The 15,911-nt window shown below is 52.8% G+C and overlaps 1 protein-coding gene across 1 annotated transcript in view; it reads right to left on the bottom strand.

Moving 5' to 3' along the window:
• The window catches only part of LOC137327029 (cystathionine beta-synthase-like protein), an 18,757-nt gene extending 3,047 nt beyond the window's left edge, over nucleotides 1-15,710 (bottom strand). Inside the window, 12 exon segments of the mRNA XM_067992409.1 lie at nucleotides 7-67; nucleotides 517-594; nucleotides 1,837-1,942; nucleotides 2,338-2,421; nucleotides 3,045-3,174; nucleotides 3,557-3,618; nucleotides 3,621-3,647; nucleotides 5,342-5,411; nucleotides 6,223-6,357; nucleotides 7,990-8,069; nucleotides 8,444-8,578; nucleotides 15,592-15,710. Coding sequence (XP_067848510.1) covers nucleotides 7-67; nucleotides 517-594; nucleotides 1,837-1,942; nucleotides 2,338-2,421; nucleotides 3,045-3,174; nucleotides 3,557-3,618; nucleotides 3,621-3,647; nucleotides 5,342-5,411; nucleotides 6,223-6,357; nucleotides 7,990-8,069; nucleotides 8,444-8,578; nucleotides 15,592-15,643 — 1,020 coding nt within the window. The 5' untranslated portion in view covers nucleotides 15,644-15,710.
• Between the last annotated feature and the right edge of the window lie 201 nt (nucleotides 15,711-15,911).

Genomic DNA, 15,911 nt, shown 5'->3' with positions numbered 1-15,911 from the left:
TGTGACAGACGGCAGCAGAGTGAGAGGAGGCAAGACAGTCAGCTCCTGAACCCGCATGTTCCACCACCTGGGATTGACACAAACATCAGATTACACCCGCGCCCGAGGGAGAGTCGGCGCCCGTGGACCCGCGCCCGAGGGAGAGTCGGCGCCCGTGGGACCCGCGCCCAGGGGAGAGTCGGCGCCCGTGGGACCCGCGCCCAGGGGAGAGTCGGCGCCCGTGGGACCCGCACCCGCGCCCCGGGGAGAGTCGGCGCCCGTGTGACCCGTGCCCCGGGGGGAGAGTCGGCGCCCGTGGGACCCGCGCCCCGGGGGAGAGTCGCGCCCCGGGGAGAGTCGGCGCCCGTGGGACCCGCGTCCCGGGGAGAGTCGGCGCCCGTGGGACCCGCGCCCCGGGGAGAGTCGACGCCCGTGGGACCCGCGCCCCGGGGGAGAGTCGGCGCCCGTGCGACCCGCGCCCCGGGGAGAGTCGGCGCCCGTGGGACCCGCGCCCCGGGGAGAGGACACCATTCTTACCAGGGCTTCTTGCTGGAGACAGGAGGGCACGGGAGGAAACCTTTCTGCATCATCCAGTTGTCACTGAGAAACTTGGTCCTGAAAAAACAAAGGAACAGGCTCGCATGTAACTGAACCAGGAGAAGGGGGTACTCGCGCAGGGGGGGAGAGGAAGAGGGAGGAGGGGGGTACTCACAGGGCGGGGGAGAGAGAGGAGGGGGTACTCGCAGGGCAGGGAGAGGAGAAGGGGGTACTCGCATGGAGAGGGAGTAGGGGGTACTCGCAGGGGGGGGAGAGGGAGTAGGGGGTACTCGCAGGGGGTTAGAGGGAGGGGCGTACTCGCACGGGGGGAGAGGGAGGGGGGGGTACTTGCAGGGGGTTAGAGGGAGGGGCGTACTCGCACGGGGGGAGAGGGAGGGGGGGGGTACTCGCAGGGGTTAGAGGGAGGGGGGTACTCGCAGGGGGGAGAGGGAGGGGGTACTCGCAGGGGGGGAGAGGGAGTAGGGGGTAATCGCAGGGGGGGAGAGGGAGTAGGGGGTACTCACAGGGGGTTAGAGGGAGGGGGTACTCACAGGGGGTTAGAGGGAGGGGGGTACTCGCAGGGGGGGAGAGGGAGGGGGTACTCACAGGGTGGGGAGAGAGAGGGAGGAGGGGGTACTCGCGGGGGGTGGGGGGGGGAGAGGAAGGAGGGGGGTACTCGCGGGGGGCGAAGAGAGAGGGACAAGGGGTTTCTCACGGGGGGAGGAGGGGATACTCGTGCGGGGGAAAGAGAGAGGGAGGAGGGGTTTCTCGGGGGGTGGAAGAGAGAGGGAGGAGGGGGTACTCGCAGTGGGGAGAGAGGGAGGAGGGGGTACTCGCAGGGGGAGAGAGGGAGGAGGGGGTACTCGCAGGGGGGAGAGAGGGAGGAGGGGGTACTCGCAGGAGGGAGAGGGAGGAGGGGGTACTCGCAGGGGGGAGAGAGGGAGGAGGGGGTACTCGCAGGAGGGAGAGGGAGGAGGGGGTACTCGCAGGAGGGAGAGGGAGGAGGGGGTACTCGCAGGGGGGAGAGAGGAGGAGGGGGTACTCGCATGGGGGGGGGGGGAGAGGGAGGAGGAGGTACTCGCGGTGGGGGGGGGGGGAGAGGGAGGAGGGGGTACTCGCAGGGAAGAGAGGGAGGAGGGGGTACTCGCAGGGGAAGAGAGGGAGGAGGGGGTACTCGCGGGGGGGAGAGAGGGAGGAGGAGGTACTCGCAGGGGGAAGAGAGGGAGGAGGGGGTACTCGCGGGGGGGGAGAGAGGGAGAAGGGGGTACCCGCGGGGGGGAGGGGGTACTCGCGGGGTGGTGGGGGGGAGGAGTCACTTACATGTAGTTGCGGATGGAATCGGGGAGGATCACCACACAGCGCTGATCTTCCTTCAGTTTCCGGGCAGCCTTCAGAGCAACAGAGACAGCACTCCCTGAGCTACCACCTGGCCAATCAATCACGACCAATCGATCAGCCCCGTCTCACTGCCCCTCTCCCCCAACACGCCACACCCTGCACCTCCCCCCTCACCTCCCCCCCCCAGGTCCAACTGCCCCTCATCTCCCCCCTCCTCCGGTCCCTCTCCTCCTCCCCCTCCATGCCCCTCTCTTTCTCCCCCTTCCCCCCCCCCCACAGTTTGCCCACCCCAGTTCCTCCCCCCAGGTCCCTCTCTCGCTCGCCCACCCCCCAACCCCGGTCCCTCCCTGTCTTCCCTTTTTCCCCCGCCCAAGATCCCTGTGCCCCTCTCCAGCACCCCCCCCCCCCCCAGTTCCCTCAGCCCCTCTCTTCCCCCACCGCCCCCCACCCCAGCTCAAGACCGACCAGTTTATACATTCTCACCACAGAGGAGCCCCTCGTCCCGAATCAGTTGCCGGGCGATCGTGAATGAGTTTTCGTCATTGCTCTTGTACATTGATCCACAACCTGCGGAGATTAAAGGCCATCAGACCCTGACTCCCAAACCTGGAGCAGAACGTCGATCGCCCGCAGCACAAACCCCGCCCCAGGACAGTCTGGATAATCTGGGGCCTGCACCCAAACTTCAAACGTTTCAACAAAATACCCACCAACCAAAAACTTCACTCTGATCGCAAACAACGGCCCAATCACAAGCAAGTGACCAAGGACAAGTTATTCTCTGTTCCCACCCACGCCCCCCCACCATTGATGGCCGGCCCCTCCCACACTAACCCCCATCGGTGTAACAACCCCACCCCCCGCCCCCTAGGGACAAATTCCACTGAGTCGCCCAGTATATCCCACGCCCCCCCGCCCCCACACCATACACCCCCAAATATTCCCCACCTCCCTAACCCAGGGGGCACTGAATGGGAGTCAGGAGCGGGAACCCTGGCTGAATTTTTCCTCCAATCGAAGGCCAAAGATGAAGGGAATAATGTTAACTTACCCAAGATGGTGTAAACCAGGCTCATCCCAGCCCCAGGCTGCCAAAGGTTAACACTTGCCCCTAGTTTATCAAACAGACCCTGAACCCGCTGATTAAAGCCCCTCGTCAGGCCTCAGGCCTCCGGTCAGGCTGGACACACTCACCGATCGATCGAGAACGGTTGGGATGAAATCATAGCCAATTCCTTCCACTTCATACGTGCTGGTTTCCGTATGGTTGAGTTGCTCAGGCTCCGCTAGGATGGAACCTTCTGGATCCACTCCAATAATCTAAGGGCAGGAGAACAGTGAGAGTCTGTCAGGAGCAACTTTAAATTTCCCCAAAGGTCGGCATGAAACCTTCATCTCAACTCCGATTCAAAGGGAGTCGGTCAGTGAAGGCACAGAACCGGGACCCCCCAGAACATAACATCTACCCCTCAAACCCGCCCTTCCCCCTGAAATCCACCCCTCCCCCCTCATCTCACCCCTCCCCCTCACCCAAACCCCGCCCCCAATCCTTGCCCTCAAACCCCACCCCTCCCCCAAACCCCGCCAACAAATCCTGCCCCTCCCCCTCAAACCCCAACCTCAAACCCTGCCCCTCCCCAAACCCCCCCCCCCGTCAATCCACCTTTCCCCACCCCTCTCAGCACCCGTGCGGTCGAGGTACCTGACAGTTGGGACATTTCTCCTTCAACTTCCTGGCAATCCCCGTGATTGTGCCTCCAGTTCTGCACCGGCTACGAGCATGTCCACTTTTCCTATCGGAAAGGAAAAGAGGGAATGAGACTCGCAAAGAGTGACCACACAAGTTCACGAATCACCACCAAGCTCGTGAGATCGGCAGTCTCTACACAACACACACACATCCTTCTCAGTCTCTCCTCATTACTAAAGCATCTCACTCCTGGGGTCATCTCAGTGACTCTCTCCTGCACCTTCTCCATGGCTTTGACATCCTTCCGAAGCAGGGGAGTCTAATGGGCCAATAAATGAAAGTCAGCACGGATTCGTTAAAGGAAAATCATGTTTGACTAACTTGATTTGAGTTCTTTGATGAAGTAACGGAGAGGATTGATGAGGGTAATGTGGTTGCTATTGTGTATATGGACTTTCAAAAGGCATTTGATAAAGTACCACATAATAGACTTGTTAGTAAATTAAAGCCCATGGGATTAAAGGGACAGTGGCAGCGTGGATACAAAACTGGCTACGGGACAGAAAGCAGAGAGTAGTGGTGAACAGTTGTTTTTTAGACTGGAGGGAAGTATACAGCGGTGTTCCCCAGGGGTCAGTATTAGGACCACTGCTCTTTGATATATATTAATAACCTGGACTTGGGTATCAAATCTCCCCTTAACCTTCTCTGTTCTAAGGAGAACAACCCCAGCTTCTCCAGTCTCTCCACATAACTGAAGTCCCTCATCCCTGGCACCATTCTAGTAAATCGCCTCTGCACCCTCTCCAAGGCTTTGACATCCTTCCTAAAGTGTGGTGCCCAGAACTGGCCACAATACTGGGGCCTAACCAGTGTTTTATAAAGGTTTAGCATAACTTCCTTGTTTTTGTACTCGGTGCCTCTGTTTATAAAGCCCAGGATCCCATATGTTTTTTTTTAAATAGCCTTCTCAACTCGTCCTGCCACCTTCAAAGATTTATATACCTACACCCCCAGGTCTCTCTGTTCCTGCACCCCCTTTAAGATTGTACCATTTAGTTTATATTGCCTCTCCTCATTCTTCCTACCAAAATGAATCACTTCACACTTCTCTGCGTTAAATTTTATCTGCCATGTGTCTGCCCATTTCACCAGTCTGTCTATGTCCTCCTGAAGTCTGTTACTATCCTCCTCACTGTTTATTACATTTCCAAGTTTTGTGCCATCTGCAAACTTTGAAATTATGCCCTGTATACCCAAGTCCAGGTCATTAATATATATCAAAAAGAGCAGTCAGATTTGGGTTCTCCAACCAATCATTCAACACTCCCCCTTAACCCCAGCACCAATCCTCCCATCAGTGGGCTCCCCAATGGGAATTCCCCCATTTCAATCTTTTGGAGAAAGAAGGGAGGAGGAACAGACCAAACGAACAGCCCCCAGAACCGATCGGAGGCCCCGGTCAGTCCTGCAGCGTCTGACCACAGGCCCAGGTCTCACTTTTGACAGTCAGGGCCCTGGATGGAGAATGTGACAATATGTAAATGAGTTTAGATTTAACTGCTTAATGCAGAGGGCAGTGAATGTGTGGACCAACGCCCCTCCCCCAGGGAAGGAGTGGGGGCAGATAGTGGGGGGAAATGTAATGGAGAATTGGACAGATGTTAGAGGGTTTGGGTGATTGCGAAGGATTGGTTTTGGGATCAGACTGTGCATACTACAAAATAAGTGGGGAGTCCGATACTGAAGCTAAGAATCTTTGCGGAAAGTCAGTCCCAATACATTCACAAACCGTACCATCGCACTGTCTGATGATCTCTTCAGCCGTCCGATCGTAGTGAACCAGGGGATTGCTGGCATTGCGATACTGTGGGAGAGGAAGCAATGTTAATCCCAGCGCCTGCCAACACTCATGCAGCAACCCCCAGGCCCGCAGCGACCCCCAGGCCCGCAGCATCTAAATAAGGGAACGCCCTCTAACCCCAGAAAGTCCAGCGAGGTCAGGAGTGAAGGTTCTTGGTGAGCCAATCCCAGCACTTATACCGAAATCAAAGGTCAGCTTCAGATGATGACATCCCCGCCCCCCCCCCGACCCCGTATCCTCAAAGACGAGGATGCATGGGATGGGGCGGGGTCTGTATCTGGATTACACGTGCCTCCTGCATCTCCGGTATTTTCAACAGGTACGAGCCAGCCAGGTTCTAATGTAAGATCAAAGAGCAGGTTTAGCTGCTCAGACCTGGGCAGGGAGATGGGGACAGGCCCAGTGAGGAGCCCGGTTACACTGCTGAGCTCCAGTCTGGCTGGAGCTGAGACCATCGTGTTTAGGAGACGGGGCAGCGTGAGCTCCCCGCGAAAGGTTTCAACGTGTGGAGATCAGAACCAGAGAGTCCCGACTGAATCATATCAGGTGTGTTTACATTACATTAGGGTCAGTGGATACCGGAGAAATTTGCAAACCAGGTTTGAACCTGCATTGGATTCACAAGGTGCCCATCTCTCCGGGGGAGTCTCATTCCAAGGGAATCGGATTAACCCGTCTCTGGATTTAGTGTCGGTGACTTTGCTGAAATCACTTTTGCACCAACACTAAACTTGCAGTGTAAATCAGCCCTTAAGAACACAGCTGGGTAAAATCTATCGTACAGACGAGGGGATCATCGATCAGATCAACACACCTGGTCCAGGATACAGGAATTCGGGATTTCATTCTTCAGTCTCCAGGCAACACCAACATGAGACTCCGGGGAGTCGAAGCTGACACTGGTTGGGGTACGTACGATCTCCGCTCCCAGAGCCCGTAGGACATCCACCTTCAGAGAATGATCAACAGGTCAGGAAACGGGCCGGCTGGAGGGGAGCGAGACACAGCGAGAACATAAGAAATAGGAGCAGGAGTAGGCCATACGGCCCCTCAAGCCTGCTCCGCCATTCAATCAGATCATGGCTGATCTTCGACCTCAACTCCACTTTCCTGCCCTTGATTCCCCTAGAATCCAAAAATCTATCCATCTCAGCCTTGAATATATTCAACGACTCAGCATCTACAGCCCTCTGGGGTAGAGAATTCCAAAGATTCCCCACCCTCTGAGTGAAGAAATTCCTCCTCATCTCAGTCCTAAATGGCCGACCCCTTATCCTGAGACTATGACCCCTTGTTCAAGACTCTGCAGCCAGGGGAAACAGCTTCTCGGCATTTACCCCGTCATGCCCTCTCATAACCTTACGTGTTTCATTCTTCTAAACTCCAGAGAGTATCGGCCCATTCTACTCAATCTCTCCTCACAGGACAACCCTCTCATCCCAGGAATCAATCTGGGGAACCTCTGTTGCACCGCCTCTAAGGCAAGTGTATCCTTCCTTAGATGAGGAGACCAAAACTGTACACAATAGGAGAGGGGGAGCTAGACACGAGAGGAGGGGCGCAGGGGGGGGGCGGGTGCAGCAAGGGACGCAGGTTTCTGGGAAAGGGTAAACAGCCCCCTCGCTTCCCAGAGTCCCGTTTGGGCCCAGACCCAGGGGAGAAATCACTCCGCAGCCCTGGGAAGCAGTGCCATGTTTCTGAAGTTGGTTACTTGCTCACGGTCTTTAGCCTTTGACACGAGGAATTCCAGGACTTTGATGTTTTGGGATTGAGTTCTGAAAACTTGCTCGTGTAACTGCCCGAACTCCTTAAATATTGGCCAATGGTGTCTCAGCTTTACACACAGCCCTGAACCCCACCCACATGACCCTCCCCTGCCCCTCATCCTCCTCCACTCCCTTTCCCTTTCCCCCACCGTCCCTGAGCTGCATCACCTGTCTGCCGAGACCTCAATGCACGAGCCTTCGGTTATTCAGCTGGCCTCTTACCACTGCACCGCCAACGCCCCCCAAACCCAGCGAGAGAGCTTTACCTGCACCCCTCACATACCAGAGAACTGACCCCACCGAAACTAAGGTGTACACAGAGTGATTCAGAGACCAAGACACGGCGGGTCCCACAGGCACCGACTCCCCCCGGGGCACGGCGGGTCCCACGGGCACCGACCTCCCCCCGGGGCACGGCGGGTCCCATGGGCACCGACTCCCCCCCGGGGCACGGCGGGTCCCACGGGCACCGACTCCCCCCCGGGGCACGGCGGGTCCCACGGGCACCGACCTCCCCCCGGGGCACGGCGGGTCCCATGGGCACCGACTCCCCCCCGGGGCACGGCGGGTCCCACGGGCACCGACTCCCCCCCGGGGCACGGCGGGTCCCACGGGCACCGACTCCCCCCCGGGGCACGGCGGGTCCCACAGGCACCGACTCCCCCCCGGGGCACGGCGGGTCCCACAGGCACCGACTCCCCCCCGGGGCACGGCGGGTCCCACAGGCACTGACTCCCCCCTGGGACGCACCGACTCCCCCCGGGGCACGGCGGGTCCCACGAGCACCGACTCCCCCCCGGGGCACGGGTTCCTACCTTCTCTGTGCTCATCTTCTCTGGGAGGACGATGATGCAATGATATCCTTTCACAGCGGCAGCCAGTGCGAGGCCGATCCCTGCAACCAACACGGAGACCGTCAGCGTCCCCTGCTCACAGCCCCCACCCCCCTCCCTCCCCCCACCACGGGGAATTAGCGTTGAGCTCCCGGAACCAGCTGATCTGACAGGCAGGATCACCTCAGGTGGGCTTCAAACCCCCGACATGGGGCGGGAGAAAGGGGGGGGTGCTGGTCAGGTATTTTAAATGCACTAATTGCGCTGGAGAATCTGGATCCGCGTAAATCGGAGGTGGAGGAAGGGGTAGAGGCGCCTCGTCAACCCCCAATTAAAGCAAGACTGGGGCAGTGCATCATTCCGGGGGGAAGGGCGGGGGTTTGACCCTATGACCCTTTACCCATGCTCCGAGGGGTTTGACCCTACAACCCTTTACCTGTGTTCCCAGAGGTCGGCTCGATGATGGTGTCTCCCGGTTTCAGTTGTCCAGATTTCTCTGCATCTTCAATCATTCGCACAGCAATTCGATCCTTCACACTGCCCCCAGCATTAAAATACTCGCACTTGGCCACTGAACAAACAAAACAAAACGTCAACTCAGGAAGATTCAACCTTGTATTTCAGACAGAAGCTCGGTGTGCGACTGAGCTCCACGGAGCAGGAGAGCACCGCCCGGTGTGGGACTGAGCTCCACGGAGCAGGAAAGCACCGCCCGGTGTGGGACTGAGCTCCACGGAGCAGGAGAGCACCGCCCGGTGTGGGACTGAGCTCCACGGAGCAGGAGAGCACCGCCCGGTGTGGGACTGAGCTCCACGGAGCAGGAGAGCACCGCCCGGTGTGGGACTGAGCTCCACGGAGCAGGAGAGCACCGCCCGGTGTGGGACTGAGCCCCACGGAGCAGGAAAGCACCGCCCGGTGTGGGACTGAGCTCCACGGAGCAGGAGAGCACCGCCCGGTGTGGGACTGAGCCCCACGGAGCAGGAGAGCACCGCCCGGTGTGGGACTGAGCCCCACGGAGCAGGAGAGCACCGCCCGGTGTGGGACTGAGCTCCACGGAGCAGGAGAGCACCGCCCGGTGTGGGACTGAGCTCCACGGAGCAGCAGAGCACCGCCCGGTGTGGGACTGAGCTCCACGGAGCAGCAGAGCACCGCCCGGTGTGGGACTGAGCTCCACGGAGCAGGAGAGCACTGCCCGGTGTGGGACTGAGCTCCACGGAGCAGCAGAGCACCGCCCGGTGTGCGACTGAGCCCCACGGAGCAGGAGATCACCGCCCGGTGTGGGACTGAGCCCCACGGAGCAGGAGAGCAGCGCCCGGTGTGGGACTGAGCTCCACGGAGCAGCAGAGCACCGCCCGGTGTGCGACTGAGCCCCACGGAGCAGGAGATCACCGCCCGGTGTGGGACTGAGCCCCACGGAGCAGGAGAGCAGCGCCCGGTGTGGGACTGAGCTCCACGGAGCAGCAGAGCACCGCCCGGTGTGGGACTGAGCTCCACGGAGCAGCAGAGCACCGCCCGGTGTGGGACTGAGCTCCACGGAGCAGGAGAGCACTGCCCGGTGTGGGACTGAGCCCCACGGAGCAGGAGATCACCGCCCGGTGTGCGACTGAGCCCCACGGAGCAGGAGAGCACAGGTTCCAACTTTGGCCTGTGCTGCATTCACTGATTTCAGCCAGGACTGCAGTTAAAGGCAACACAACTGGTCTCAGTGCCCTGGGATAGAGATTCAGCCAGGGTCCTCTTGAGATAAAGGCCAACATTCCATTAGCTTTTTAAATTATTTTTTGTCCACTAGCTTTTAGCGATTTCTGTACTTGGACCCCTAAATCTCTCTTCTCCTCCACAGTTCAGAGCTTCTCGCCATTTAGAAAATACTCTGATTTATCTTTCTTAGGTCCAAAGTGGATGACCTCACACTTCCCTACGTCGAGCTCCATCTGCCCCAGTTTTGCCCACTCACTTAATCTATCAATGTCCCTTTGCAACTTTCTGCTCCCATCTACACTATTTACTGAGCCACAGGAAAGGGTTGGGTTCTGCGGTGATGCCCCTTTTGATGGAATAGCCAGTGACACCTGCCATTTGGTGGCAAGGGGGGGGGGTGGGGGGGTGGGTAGAATGGGCCAACGTCACAGAACTGATGAACCATCACCTTCAGGGAATGAGGAGGAGAGAGGGTCTTAGTGGAGTTTGTTAATTGTATCCATATGATTTATATCAATTAGCGTTAATTGTATTCAGGTGGTGTGTATCGATTGGGGACTCTCGTATCCATTTATATGAGAGCTTATCTAGAATGTGGTGTGTGGATCTCTGTGAATAAAGGCTTGGAAGCAACTGAAGACCAGGCTCCAGTATTCTATCCCTTCACCACATGGCTATCCAGTTTATAACAGGGTAGCAGAGGATGTTTGCCTAAAGGTGGAGGTTGGATACTACGATTTTTTTTTTCAACACGAAACAAAGACTTGAAAGCCTAATGGCCATTGTGGAAAATGGCAGAAAGCCAGTTTAAATCGTTGGGGTACGATTTCCCTCCGATGTTCTCGGAGTTTGAACCGTTCGACCAGTGGAAGAACGAGGTTGCTATGTGGACATGGGTTACTACTCTACCAAACAGAAAACAGGGCATGGCCATGGCCTTGTCGCTTCCTGAATGAAGTAAAATCAGAAGCAAGGTATTCTCTGAAATGGATGCAGATCTTTTGGATAATGTTGAAGGTTTATACCTTTCTAATAAAATTTCTGAATCAAATCCACAAGAAAGATGACCTGTTAGGTGCCTATGAGGCCTGGTCAGCATTTGATGGATTTCGGAAAACAGACGGTCATTCAGTGGAAGACTATATCGGGGACTTTAACAAATTGTACAAAAGGTTTCACAATTTTCAAGAGACCGGACGCAGGCATCAACATGACGGAAGGAGTAAAGGCAGCCAGATTGGTGATGAGAGCAGGTCCAGCAAATCCAGTTATATCAACAGAAGACAAAATTGGGTCAGTAATAACAGGCAAATGAATTCCAGGAATGCCCAAAGGAAAAAAAAAATCAGTAGATGCTTTAGATGTGATTCTAAGTATCATTATCAGGCGAATTGCCCAGAGCGAAGACGCAGAGTCCTTGAAATGACGCATGAAGAAAGTAGTTCTGAGGAAGAGGATGAAGATAATGATGAATATGAACAGATTATACTGGTCACAAGGAGTTTTAATCCTGTGATGACTGTATTAGTCGTGGATTCCTTTAATTGTGTGGTGTTAGTGCATGTACTTTAACTGTACGCGGGGTAGATTGGTTAAAATGTTCTCTTGATTCACTAAGTAGGGAGGATCGACACAAGGTTAAGGAATATAAAAGTTCTACATGTTTTAGGTTTGGAGATGACAACACCTTGAGGTCACTCAAGAGTGTAGTAATTCCATGTAAGATAGCTGGAGTGAGCCATTTTATAAGTACGGACGTCGTCTCCAGTGAGATACCGATGTTTTTGGGTGAACCTTCCATGAAAAAAGACAAAAATGAAACTTGATATTGAAGGTGATGAGGCAGTCATCGGTTGATTTGCAGTTTACAGAGTCAGGGCATTATTGTATCCCCTTAATAAAACCTGATTTTTCTCATCAGTGTGTTAGACAAGTATTAATGGCATCAGGCGATAAGGATAAGAGAGGAAAAAAAATCAAATCGTCTTAAAGTTACATAGACAATTTGCTCACCCTACTTGTCAACATTTAAAAATCCTGTTAGAAGATGCAGGTGTAGTTGATGAGGAATATACGAGGCTCATAGAAGAGATTAGTGAGAACTGTGAAATCTGTAAGAAGTAGAGACAGACGCCCCCATGTCCTATTGTAAGTGTTCCATTAGCACGTGACTATAACGAGGTAGTTGCCATGGATCTAAAGGTATGGGACAGACAGAAATGTTTTTATCTAACATTTTATTGACCTGGCTATGAGATTTAGTATTTCTACACTAATATATAGTAAGGAGAAGAAGGTTATTCTAGTTAAAATTGTGGAAAAATGGATAGGGACTGGACTTGGGACACCAGCAAAGTTTTTGACCGATGATGGAGGTGAATTCGCTAACAGAGTTCAGAGATATGTGTGAGAATATGAATATAATTGTCATGAATACAGCAGCTGAGAGCCCTTTTACCAATAGTCTTTGTGAAAGGAATCATGCTGTGATTGATAGCACGGTGCATAAAATTTTGGCCGATCAAACAGAGTGTAAATTGTCAGCTGCCCTAGCAAGGGCAGTTCATGCAAAGAATTCTCTTCAGCTGGTTGGAGGATATAATCCTTACCGACTAGTCTATGGGCACAATCCCAAATTACCTTCTGTTCTTTGTGATAATGCTCTTGCTCTAGAAGGTACTACAATTAGTGCCATTTTTTCTGAGCATTTAAATGCTATGCATGCAGGGAGACAGGTTTTTATCAAGGCAGAGGTATCAGAGAAAATTTGTAGAACGCTGAGGCATCGTATTAGACCATCTGAGACAGAGTTCAATTCAGGAGATTTGGTATACTATAAAAGAGAGGGTCATGGGGAATGGAAAGGCCCTGGTAAGGTAATAAGTTGTGATGGTAAGGCAGTACGTGTCCAACATGGCAATCAAACTGTTAAGGTTCATTCCTCACGATTAATTGGAATTAATGATAAAATCTCGGGCTCTGAGCAGTTGATAGAAATAAACGAGGCACCTTGTGCCTCAGATGTTCATGATTTTCTTGATGAGGTTTCTGAGGTACAGACTGAAGGAGATCAAGGGCTGGACAGTGATAATGTCAGTGATCAAGAAACACATGACAGAGCTATCGCATCCGCAGAACAATTACCCAAAGTGGGTGCACAGGTGACGTATGTTCCAGAAGGAACTAATGAATGAAGGGATGCAACAATTTTGGGGCAAACAGGCAAAGCTACTGGTAGGTTTAAATATTGGTGAATGTTCAGGATGATGGCCATGCAGCGAGTTACATAGACTGGCAGAATGGGGTAAAAGAGTGGAGAGTAAGAAAGAGGAGTACAAGTAGTGATAGGGAGTCCGGAAATGAATCTCTCGTCAGAAAACGATCGCGAACTAGAGATGAAAGAGGGCCATCTCACAGCAGTAGTCCCTACAGACATAGAAGTGGAAGCAGAAGATGTAGCTTGACTAAGTCAGACAATGAAACAAAAAACCACAGAACAGACATGTAACAAAACTAGAAGCAGAAGTCCTCATGATGGTGAAGTTTTGGTGGCTGCCAATGAACATGAGGATAAACGAGTGAGAGAGGCAAAACAAAGGGAGTTAGAAAGTTGGAAAGAATTTGGAGTTTATTCTGAGGTAACAGATAAGGGTCAACCAGCTTTGTCGCATAGACGGGTTTGTACTGAAAAATTTCTTGCAGATGGGACCGAGGTTGGTAGCTGGGGTTTTGAAGAGAAACTGGGTGATCCAGATGTTCGAGTGGATTCTCCCACTGCTGGAAAGGTAACCTTAAAAATCTTTTTGGCTCTTTTGGCAACATATTCATGGGAGTGTAGGTCAACTGACATAAAAGCCGCATTTCTGCAGGACGCTACTTTTCAGAGAGAAGTGTTTCTGAAACCGCGTAGAGAGGCAGCAGATGCAGAAGGAAAACTATGGAAACTAAACAAATGCGTCTACGGCCTGAATGATGTTTCCAGGGTAGGGTATTTATCGGTGAGATCTGTTCTTGCTGAAAATAGGTTGTGTTCAACTAAAATCAGATCTTAATTGGAACCATAACAGAAAACTTTCAGGCATCTTCATGATGCATGTTGATGATTTCTGATGGGGCGGTACTGCGGAATTTCAGAAATTCGTCATTAATAAGATTAGAGTAGAATTTAAAATTGGGAGTCAGGCCGATGGGGCTTTTAAATATATTGGTTTAGACATTAAGCAGAGTGGGTCTGGTATAACTTTAAATCAACAATCCAATTTAGAGAGAGTTAGTTCCATCCCATCACCAGGTCTTTTGCTGAGTTGGAGTTAAGTGTCTCAGTGTAACATAAGAACATAAGAAATAGGAGCAGGTGTAGGCCAATCGGCCCCTCGAGCCTGCTCCACCATTCAATAAGATCATGGCTGATCTGATCCTAACATCCCACAGTAGAGAATGTTTTAAGGGCAAATAAAACATTACGAAAATTAAATATAGATAAATGCGTTCCCATCCTTAGGTGACCCAAAGAAAATGAAGCTAATTATCTTAAGCGATGCTTCACATGCTAACCTTCCTGATGGTTAATCTAGTGCAGCTGGTTTCAGAGTGTCTCTTATGGGTGAGAATGGGAAATGTTGTCCTTTAGCTTGGGAAGCTAAGAAAATAAAAAGGGCTGTTAAAAGTACTCTGGCTGCTGAAACACTGGCTCTTGTCGACGCAGTGGATATGAGATTCTATTTGGCAAATATCGAGTGACATTCTGTACAACGGGAGTACTGAAGATAGTATACCCAGTGAAGGTTATGTAGACAATCGTTCATTGTGGGATAATGTACACTCTACGAAAAGTGAGTGTGAGGGAAGATTACGGATTGACCTCGCTGGCTTGAAACAAATGCTGGAGAGAAAGGAAATCTCTAAAATTAAATGGGTGGATTCAAGCCATCGACTGTCGTATTGTTTTACTGAAAGAGATACATGTACAAAGAAATTATTAGGGGTTCTGGAGAAGGGTCGCCTCACAATGTAATGCTGTGAATAGTATAAGTTGTACAGAGTATGAAAGTTCTTGATTTTTGAAATTTTTGTTTGTATTATGTATATATAAACTTTAATTTGTTTTAAGAGAGAAGGAAGTCTATTAATTGTATCCGTGTGATTTATGTCAATTAGTGTTAATTGTATTCAGGTGGTGTGTATCAATTGGGAACTCTCTTGTATCCATTTATAAGAGAGCTGATCGAGGGCGTGGTGTGGGTGTAATGTGGAGCTCTGTGCATAAAGGCTTGGAAGCAACTGAGGACTAGGCTCCCGAGTTCTAACCTTCACCACCTGGCTATTCAGTTTATTACAGAATTCACCCACAGGTGGACAGGAGCTGGACAACGGAAGTAACTAGAAAAGAGAAGGCTGAGGGGGTGACCTGAGATTATCTTTAAGATAATGAAAAGGTTTGATAGGGTAGACATTCCACTTGTGGGGGAGACCAGAACTAGGGGCCATAAATATAAGATAGTCACTAATAAATCCAATGGGGAATTCAGGATAAACTTCTTTACCCAGAGAGCTCGCTACCACAAGGAGTAGTTGAGGCAAATAGCATTGATGCATTTAAGGGGAAGCTCAATAAGTACATGAGGGAGAAAGGAATAGAAGGTTATGCTGATAGAACCCTGGAATGGGTGGGGGGAGGCTCATGTGGAGCATAAACATTGGCACAGACCAGTTGGGCCGAATGTGCTGTACATTCTATATAATTCTATGTAACTGCAGCAATAAACACATTTACCCCACACCCACCCAGATACACCCACAGATACCCCTCACAGACCCCAAACCTACCCAGGTACCCCACAGCTCTCCCCCACCCCCCTCCCCCCCGGACCCACAGATACTCACACAGCTCACACTTGAGTCCGTGAGCCCGGCCGACCTTGTTGAGACGAACCATCGGGGTGTTGCCTATTTTGCTGAGAATATTGGGCAGGATGTCGGGGGTCGATAACCTGTGGGAACAGACAGGAGCTCATTCACAAACTGCATTCATCCTGCAGTCCCCCCACCACCACCCACTCGCCCCTCCAGCCCCTCCACACCACCTCGGCCCTACGGACCCCTCCCCCGCCCCCTCGGCCCTGCGGACCCCTCCACCTCCGCCACCGCCACCTCGCCCGTGGTAAGAGAGGCAGCACAGATAATTGATTCACCACCCCCCCCCC

This window comes from Heptranchias perlo, chromosome 11 (assembly GCF_035084215.1).
Source record: "Heptranchias perlo isolate sHepPer1 chromosome 11, sHepPer1.hap1, whole genome shotgun sequence".
NCBI classification, from domain to species: Eukaryota; Metazoa; Chordata; class Chondrichthyes; order Hexanchiformes; family Hexanchidae; genus Heptranchias; species Heptranchias perlo.
This window is presented reverse-complemented; position numbering and strand designations above follow the sequence as displayed.